Source organism: Camelus ferus, chromosome 28 (genome assembly GCF_009834535.1).
Source record: "Camelus ferus isolate YT-003-E chromosome 28, BCGSAC_Cfer_1.0, whole genome shotgun sequence".
In the NCBI taxonomy this organism is placed as follows: domain Eukaryota; kingdom Metazoa; phylum Chordata; class Mammalia; order Artiodactyla; family Camelidae; genus Camelus; species Camelus ferus.
Window position 1 is genome coordinate 3,143,916 of NC_045723.1, and position 9,310 is coordinate 3,153,225.

At 62.6% G+C, this 9,310-nt stretch overlaps 1 protein-coding gene across 1 annotated transcript; it reads left to right on the forward strand.

Moving 5' to 3' along the window:
* SEMA4C (semaphorin 4C) lies at positions 1-9,310 on the forward strand. The gene is given in 16 exon segments (XM_032469602.1): positions 1-655; positions 1,979-2,124; positions 3,576-3,724; positions 4,049-4,111; positions 4,263-4,361; positions 4,458-4,554; positions 4,649-4,765; positions 4,864-5,015; positions 5,096-5,271; positions 5,576-5,720; positions 5,808-6,030; positions 6,141-6,253; positions 7,159-7,316; positions 7,406-7,476; positions 7,608-7,990; positions 7,992-9,310. Coding segments are annotated over 16 exon segments (2,544 nt in total). The 5' UTR covers positions 1-650; the 3' UTR covers positions 8,439-9,310.

A 9,310-nucleotide genomic window follows, 5' to 3' on the forward strand; every position in this document is an offset into this window, starting at 1 on the left:
GGCCGAAGCCGGGGGGGCTCTGGGGCCGCCGCTTTGTCTCTCGACTCGGGCGGGGACCGCGGCACGCGCCAGGGACAGGGTCTGGGGGCGCAGGGAGGGGCGGTGGCGGGGACAGCTGTCCGCCTGAGCGCCTTCCTGAGCCCCCCGCAGGCTGCCTCGCGGGGACTCGGGAGCGGGGCGAGCGATGCCTGCAGCCTCAGGGTCCGGAGGCGCGGACTGGTCAGAGGGAGCGGGGGTCCCTCGTGCTGTCCTGTCCTCGGCTGGGATCTTCTCCAGGTTCCCGAACTGCCTCTGGCTCCCCCACCCCCGACGGAAAGTTTGGGGCGGGCTTGGACGGAGGCCGATGTTGTGGGATCGGATTTCCCTACCGCGGCCCCCCGGCCGCCCGCCCGCTTCGCTGGGGAGGAGTGCTGTCCTGGAAAGCCAGGCTCCTGAGCCGCGCCGCCCAGACCCGGCTGGAGTGCTCGCCCTGCAGTCGCGGGGGCGCCGTCCGCGGCCCGCCGCTCCGGGTGGGGGGCGCGCTGCCAGGGCCCAGCACCCCTCCACCCCTACCCTGGGGCTGCCCATCTCCCCAACCCTGGGGGAGCTGGGAGTAGGGGCACCGTTGTGCTAGCAGAGCCTCGGAGCGCGCCGCGGGGTCCGGCCCGGGCATGGGGTAAGGGGCCGAGGGAGGGCTGGGGGTGTGTTGGGCGATGGATGGGGGGTGAACGCATCCCCGCCCCCCCGCCTTTCCCGCGCTGAGGTACTGGGCCGACAGGGGGCGTCCGCAGGCCGGGCTCCGCCACGCTCCCATCGCCGCCGCTTTGTTTGCATTCAAATCCCCGGAGCTGGGGGAGGGGAGAACCCGGGGCGGGTTGGGGGGGGGGGACCAGGGACCGGGTCTTGGCGGTGGCTCTTTGTTTTGGGGTGCCCAGATCCCCAGCTTCTGCGTCTCTGTGCCCGGCATCGGAAGGCTGGAGCCCTGGAAATTAATCCAGATGGCCTGCCCTGGCTGGGGTCCCGGGGGCGCAGTCCTTGAGTTGGGAAGGTTCGTCAGGCCCTGGGGGAGCGTAAGCAAGCGCCGACCCTGCTCGGGGCACCCCCCGCGGGCCAGGAGGAACGCCCCTGGCGGTCCCCACCAGGTTCTCACTTCCCCCGCCCCCGCCTGAAAGCGCCGCGGGGATATCCCTGTTGAGACCAGAGCTGGCTCTGTTGTCCCGCCGCCCCTCAGCCTAAGGGCTAGTGTCTCCTAGGAGGCTGTGCGGGGAACAGGATGAGGCCCCGGTCATTTCCACGCCCATCCCACCCACTTCCTGCCTCCCTTCTTGGGCAACAAAGGGGCCTCGGGAAGCGGCGCCCCTCCAGCTCCCGGCCCCGCTTCAGCCCTGTGATGTGGAACGGGGTTTTGGGCTCTGACCGGCTATTGTCTGCGCTGGGGGAGGGGAGAGGCTGGGGCCAGGACCCCCGCTTGCCTGACGCACGAGTCCTCCCTGGGGGGCTTTTCCAACTGCCTGCCCCACCACATGCTCATCACCCTGATGAGGGGTTTGTGTCTCAGTTAGATCTTCGGGTTGGCTGGAGCCCCAGTAGGGCCAGGTCCTGCTTCCAGAGGTTATTTTAAGAAATCCTTCGAATCTGTCAGGCCTGAGTGGGGGAGAGGGTTCCCTTTTTATTTTCTTAAACAACTTTCTGTTGAGGAGAAGGAGTGGGGGAGGGTCCCAGGTAGGAGAGGGGTTCTCCAGTGTCCACTGTTCAGCTGACTCAGCTCTCCCTCTCCCCTCGGGGAGACCCCATGGTCCTCTGGAGGCAGTGGGGACTGAGGCCAGGTGTGAGAGGGGACTTGGTCTCTGGTCCAAGGACTGGGGCAAGGGGAGAGTCCTGGGGAGGCCTGATCAGATCTTCTTCTGTCCTGTCAGTGCCTCCTGGCATAGCATGTGTGGGCCCCCTTCCGGTCTGTTTTCTCTGGCTGTGATTCTGACCCTTTCTTTTCCCCCAGCAGGGCAGCTGGCCTGGAGCTTAGAGTCGGGGCGTGTGCCATGGCCCCGCACTGGGCTGTCTGGCTGCTGGCAGTGGGGCTGTGGGGCCTGAGCATTGGGGCTGAGGTGTGGTGGAACCTGGTGCCCCGGAAGACGGTATCTTCTGGGGGTGAGTGCCTGAAGTCAGGAGAAAGACCAGGGTGGGGAGTGGGAGGGAATTGCTGTGGGAAGAGAGGTGCTACAGAATTGCCCCCTAGAATGTGCCAGCTCTACTCTGCAGTCCGGCTGAAGGCCCACCAATGTGTGTGACACAGATTTCTAAGAAATGTGACTGAATGGCTCCAGGGACCCAGAATTGGTAGTCCAGGCCAGGACCTGGGATATTCCTCCTGATGTGTAGGACCTGGCTGCCCCTGTTACCCATGGGAGAGTGACTCTTCTGTGTCACTCTCCCCATGCCTCGCTTCTGGAGTCATCACTAGCTCTGAGAGCCAAACCTGAGCCAGGATGGATGTAAAGCAAAGGGTGTCACCCCACCCCCAAAGTCTTTCTAGCTCTCTGCCTCCCGGACCCCCTATCAACCCTGATAGACTCCTTCCGCTACCCTGACACTCGTGCCATCTGGTGGCCCTGGAGGGGTGTGTGTGTGCACACATGCTCATGTGGGGGGGACAGTGGACCTGAGAGCCCTTCTGTGCACACACACCTGTGTGAGGAGGTGATGTCAGGTGTTTGTATCATCCGTGAGCTCTGGGGACCTGGATGAGCTCACCTCCCACAGGCTCCTCTCCATGCTAATGAAGCCCTCCCTTGCTGGCCCCTGTCGGGGCCACTGTTGGCTCCAAAGACTAAGGCTGGTTTAGGGGGACCCTGAGAACAGGTCGGCAGCTATTTGGGGGGCTGATGTAGGAATCCTGTGACTATGAATGTCGCAGTGCCTCGCATGATGGATGGCAACAGGGCTTCCTGGCCCCGAGGCTTCAGCGCCATCTCTGGTCCCCAGCCTCTGGTTTCCCCTGACCTCCCTGGCCTGACTTCCCAGCCCGATTCCGCCTCCTGCCATCCCTCCTTGTCCCATGGCCAGCTGTGCTTGTATCTCTGGCAGCCCGGATTTGGATCCTGCTGGAGGGAAGGCTTTCCTCAGACAGGGGATTCATGACTTCTGTATGTACTGCCTGGCTGGATCCTGATGAGGGCGGTGGGCAGCAGAGCAGAAAAGGAAGCAGCAGTGAGGAAGCTGGGAGGGGGAAGTGTCCAGCTCTGCAGCCAGAGGCGCTGCTGACCCTGAGAGTGAGAGCCTTCGGTCTGATGGCTTCCTCTGGCCGGAAGCTGTGGCTGAGATATCCTTCCTTCCTCCTCACCAGCCCAGATTTGCCTCCTCCCCAGCTGGGAAAGGCCAAGGCGGCCTGGGTGGAGCGGTCAGAACCAAAAGCCTATTCAGAAAATGCCCTGTATTGCCAGTCAGGGGGCTTGGCTGGCATCTGCTTGTGGGGTGCTGGCTCTAACGTAGGGAACAGGGGTGACCATCGCATAGAGGAAGGCTAGTTCCGGGGGTGATGCCCAGAGCCCAGGAAAGTCTGCTCATCCACAGCCCTGCTCACTCCGGCCTTGTCTCTGCAGAGCTGGCCACGGTGGTGCGGCGCTTCTCCCAGACAGGCATCCAGGACTTCCTGACACTGACCCTGACCGAGCAGACCGGGCTCCTGTATGTGGGGGCCCGGGAGGCCCTGTTTGCCTTCAGCGTGGAGGCTCTGGAGCTGCAAGGAGTGGTGAGAGGTGGGGGAGCGGGAGGCACCCGGGGGTGAGAGAGGTAGAACCTGGAGGGGCTTTACTTGGTCAGGCTGTCCCTTCAGCTCTGCTGCCCCCCACCCCATTCTTCCCCGTCTGCAAGGCCCACCCCCCTCAGCAGTGCTTACTGGTTCTGCTGCATTGGGGCAGTTGGGGGCTTCTGTGCTCTGCTGGAATAAGCTCCCAGAGAGTGGGGACCATGTGTTCTCACTCAGTGTCCCCATGTGGCTGCCACGGGCCATGCTTGGGGCATATGCTCAGTCTATGCCTGTGATGTTGCTGACATGCCCCCTCCCTGTCTGCAGATCTCCTGGGAGGCGCCAGCTGAGAAGAAGGCCGAGTGCATCCAGAAAGGGAAGAGTAACCAGGTGGGTGCTCAGGACACTGCTGGGGGGTGCGGGGTGGGCAGCATGGTGCACAATGTCTCCCCAGAGTCCCCTTTGTCCCAGTGCTGGTCTGGGTCTTTGTGTGCCCATGTCCCAGGTCCTCATACTTGAACTGATGCCTTTGTCTCCCCAGACGGAGTGTTTCAACTTCATCCGCTTCCTGCAGCCGTATAACACGTCCCACCTGTACGTCTGCGGTACCTACGCCTTCCAGCCCAAGTGCACCTACATCGTGAGTGGTGCTCGCTCTCCCCCAGCCCGCTCGCTCTCCCCCAGCCCCTCCAGGCCCTTCCCCATCTCCTTCTCATCATCTCCTCCCCGCCCCTAGGACATGCTCACCTTTACTTTGGAGCGAGGAGAGTTTGAGGATGGCAAGGGGAAGTGTCCCTATGACCCAGCTAAAGGCCACACCGGCCTCCTTGTGGGTGAGTGGCTGTCCCGCTGCAGGTTGGGGGAGGCTGTGTGCCCTGAGTGCAACTTCACCTCACTTCTGGCCTGGCTGATCTCTGTTCCCCGTAGACGGCGAGCTGTACTCGGCCACGCTCAACAACTTCCTGGGCACTGAGCCTGTCATCCTGCGGAACATGGGGCCCCACCATGCCATGAAGACGGAGTACCTGGCCTTCTGGCTCAACGGTGAGCCTGGAGGAGCTGGCATGCCGACTGGGAAGCCGTGGGTGGGAGGCACTTCGAGGGCCCCAGGGCCCTGGCTGACCCTCCTCCCCTTCCCATAGAACCTCATTTCGTAGGCTCTGCCTACATCCCGGAGAGCGTGGGCAGCTTCACAGGGGACGATGACAAGGTCTACTTCTTCTTCAGCGAGCGAGCCGTGGAGTACGACTGCTACATGGAGCAGGTGGTGGCTCGCGTGGCCCGTGTCTGCAAGGTACGGACCCCGCGGTGGGGAGCCCCGGAGCCTGTTGGCCTGGCCAGGCTGACTGGTGGCGTCCCCTTGCTATTGGCCAGGGTGACATGGGGGGCGCGCGGACGCTGCAGAGGAAGTGGACCACGTTCCTGAAGGCGAGGCTGGTGTGCTCTGCCCCCAACTGGCAGCTCTACTTCAACCAGCTGCAGGCACTGCACACCCTGCAGGACACCTCTTGGCACAACACCACCTTCTTTGGGGTTTTTCGGGCAAGATGGTGAGTTGGCCCGGAGTCCTTGGCAGGGGTTGGGGGAGCAGGTTTGCTGTGTGGGATGATTGACAGGTGCAGGCCTCTGGGGGAAGTCCAGGTAGTCAAGGAGGATGTTGGCCACCTGCCCCTTTCCAAAGCCCCACGTGGGAGGTGGGCTGTGCCCTGCCCTGGGTGGGACTTTGAACTGCCACCGCATCATGCTTGCCCATGACCTTTTTCTGCTTGGGCCTTGCTTTCCGGCTACATGCGCTGAGCTGTGGAAAAGTGGGCACCAGGCCTGATTTGGGGGCTGCTTCCCATGCCTTGACAGGGGCGATGTGGACCTGTCAGCAATCTGCGAGTACCAGTTGGAAGAGATCCAGAGGGTGTTCGAGGGGCCCTACAAGGAGTACCACGAGCAAGCCCAGAAGTGGGGCCGCTACACCGACCCAGTGCCCAGCCCGCGGCCTGGCTCGGTAAGTTGTCCGGGGCAGGGATGCACTCAGACCCTGCGCTCCAGCGCCATTCCCACCAGGCTGACAGCTCTCCCCCCAACCCCCTAGTGCATTAACAACTGGCACCGACGCCACGGCTACACCAGTTCTCTGGAGCTGCCTGACAACACCCTCAACTTCATCAAGAAGCACCCGCTGATGGAGGAGCAGGTAGAACCCCGGTGGGGCCGGCCCCTGCTTGTGAAGAAGGACACCAACTTCACCCACCTAGTGGCCGATCGGGTCACGGGGCTTGATGGAGCCACCTACACAGTGCTGTTCATTGGCACAGGTAGGCGCACGCCCATGGCATGGCTCCTGGAGGCTGGGTGGGGTCCTGGGGGCCTGGGGCAAGGAGATCCAGAAACATCTCCTTTACACCTGTCCCCCACAATCCCACAGGAGATGGCTGGCTGCTCAAGGCGGTAAGCCTGGGACCCTGGGTCCACCTGATCGAGGAGCTGCAGGTGTTTGACCAGGAGCCCGTGGAAAGCCTGGTCCTGTCCCGGAACAAGGTAGTAATCAGGCCCTACTCACCACTGTCCCCACACCTTCCCTGGTTGTGTGCTTGGCTAGTGCAGGGGTCGGGAGACGCTCCAGCTACCTCGGGTAGCTTGAGGCGAGACCAGGGAATGAGCGCGCTAACGGAATCTGCACGCCATGGGCGTCATGTATGTTATATATAGTCTGGCCCCTGTGGGGCTGTGTTCCCAGAACCGGTCCCCTGGAGGCTGTGCTATGCCTGGCTACACCCGGCCTCTTCTCTGACGGTGCCACCGCGGGTGCCACTGTTGGCCGGACCTCCAGCTGCGTTTGTTCACAATGCCTTCCTGATGTCACCTTGCCTGCCAGCCCTGGTAGCCCTCCAGCCCCCGCCTCCGATGGCCTTTGGGGCTCCCTGAAGTGCCGCCTGCATCTTCCCTCCCATGGTACCCTCTTCTGGCCTGTCTTTGCTCTTTCACGTGCTCGCCTTTTACCAACTCTGGCAGTTCAGATTGTTCCCCAGAATGTGGGGTAATGGCAGAAAGAAAGTCCATGGGTGAAGAAACACACAGATTGGCAGTTGCCATTCCAACAGAGGAAAACGCCTTTGCTCTGCTGGTGCTATTGTGAGGCTGACGGGCCTGCGGAAACTGTTCTTCCTGCGCTATTTATACTGTCCTGGAGTTTTGTGTGTGTGTGTGTGAATGTGATTATACTTCTTGGCCTCGCAGGTCTGCCTTTCCTTTCTAATAAGGTCACGTCTCTAAGATGCTTATGATTGCATCTGGCTTCAGTAAGCCCGCCGTGTGTTCTGGGTCCTCAGGACTTGAGCATGGCCCTCTTCCTCCTCCAGGCACCTTTTGCCCTTGCGCCCCCGGCCAGCAGACCTGGTGGTATCCGGGCCTGGCTCACCCTCCCTCCTGTGCTTCTCTGGCAGAAGCTGCTCTTCGCGGGCTCCCGCTCCCAGCTGGTGCAGCTGCCCCTGGCCGACTGCATGAAGTACCGCTCCTGTGCCGACTGTGTGCTCGCCCGGGACCCCTACTGTGCCTGGAGTGTCAACACCAGCCGCTGCGTGGCCGTGGTCGGCCACTCCGGGTGAGCAGGGCTCTGCACGGGTCGGGACCAGGCGGGGAGGGGAGGGTGCTTGGAGCTCTGACATTGATGGACTCTGCTTCCCCAACCAGGTCCCTGCTGATCCAGCACGTGACAGTCTCAGACACCTCGAACATCTGTAATTTCCGGGGCAATAAGAAAGGTGAGCTAACTTTGAGTTCCCCTGGTCGGGGGATGGTGAGGAGACCTTGGGCCAGACCCGAGCGTCTGCATCTCCCCTTGGCCCTGGGCTTTCTGCACTAATCCTCTGCTCTCCTTTCTTTGCCGCTGCAGTCAGGCTCACACCCAAAAACATCACAGTGGTGGCGGGAACAGATCTGGTGCTGCCCTGCCGCCTCTCCTCCAACCTGGCGCACGCCCGCTGGACTTTTGGGGGCCGGGACCTACCTGCAGAACAGCCAGGTTCCTTCCTCTACGATGCCCGGCTGCAGGCCCTGGTGGTGATGGCCGCCCAGCCCCGCCACGCCGGGGCCTACCACTGCTTCTCGGAGGAGCAGGGGGCGCGGCTGGCTGCCGAAGGCTACCTGGTGGCAGTGGTGGCTGGCCCATCAGTGACCCTGGAGGCCCGGGCCCCCCTGGAGAACCTGGGGCTGGTGTGGCTAGCCGTGGTGGCCCTGGGGGCCGTGTGCCTGGTGCTGCTGCTGCTGGTCCTGTCAGTTGCGCCGGCGGCTGCGGGAGGAGCTGGAGAAAGGTGCCAAAGCAGCGGAGAGGACCCTGGTGTACCCTCTGGAGCTGCCCAAGGAGCCCAGCAGTCCCCCCTTCCGGCCCGGCCCCGAGACAGATGAGAAGCTCTGGGATCCTGTTGGCTACTACTACTCGGACGGTTCCCTCAAGATCGTGCCTGGACACGCCCGGTGCCAGCCTGGCGGGGGCCCCCCTTCTCCGCCCCCTGGCATCCCTGGCCAGCCCCTGCCTTCTCCAACGAGGCTGCACCTGGGGGGTGGGCGGAACTCCAACGCCAACGGTTACGTGCGCTTACAGCTTGGAGGGGAGGACCGGGGCGGGCTCGGCCACCCCCTGCCCGAGCTCGCGGACGAACTGAGGCGCAAACTGCAGCAGCGCCAGCCGCTGCCGGACTCCAACCCGGAGGAGTCCTCGGTATGAGCGGCGGCGGGGGCAGCGGCTCCCACTTTTGCACAGGCACCAGCTACCTCAGGGACATGGCGCGGGCACCGACTCTGCCCGGGACGGACCCTGCCCGGCCTCGCCCGGCCATGAGGACCTGCTCTATCAGCACGGGCACTGCCACTCGATGTGGTCACCAGGGCACCAGCCTCCCAGAAGGCCCCTTCCTCTGCTGTGAGGGGCTGTGGATCACGGACACGTGGGACCCCAGGCAGCCAAAATGTTTCCAGGCAGAAGCTGGAGATGTGGGTGTGTTTGTGTACATACGTGTGTGTGTGTGTGTGTGCGTGTGCGCCTGCGCCTGTGTGCGTGTGTGCCTGTGTGTGACAAAGTCTTCCTGTTTCTGTCGAGTCTTCCCTTGGCCTGGGGTCCTCCTGGTGGGTCATTGGAGCTATGAAGGGGAAGGGGTTGTATCACTTTGCCTCTCCTACCCCCACCTGTTCGCAGTGTGGGGTGGCCATGTACATATGGGGGTGGGCTGGGCAGGGTGCTGTGCCCCTTTGGGGGAGTACAGGGCTCTGGGGCGGGCCTAGTCCCGCTCTCAGGGCTGTGAATGTTTTCAGGGTTGGGGGGAGGGAGATGGAGCCTCCTGTGTGTTTGGAGGAAGGGTGGGAGGGGCCTCCCACTTGGCCCTGGGGTTCAGTGGTATTTTATACTTGTCCTCCCTGGCAGGGCTGGGAAAGGTTGTGTGGGGGGAGGTGGAGGGAAAGGAGAGCGGTGGGGGTGCTGTGGATGTTGCATATCCTCTCCCAGCCCTAGGAGGAGGGCTCCAAACTGTGTAATTTATTGTGTCCCCGCGTATTTATTTGTTGTAAATATTTGAGTATTTTTATATTGACAAATAAAATGGA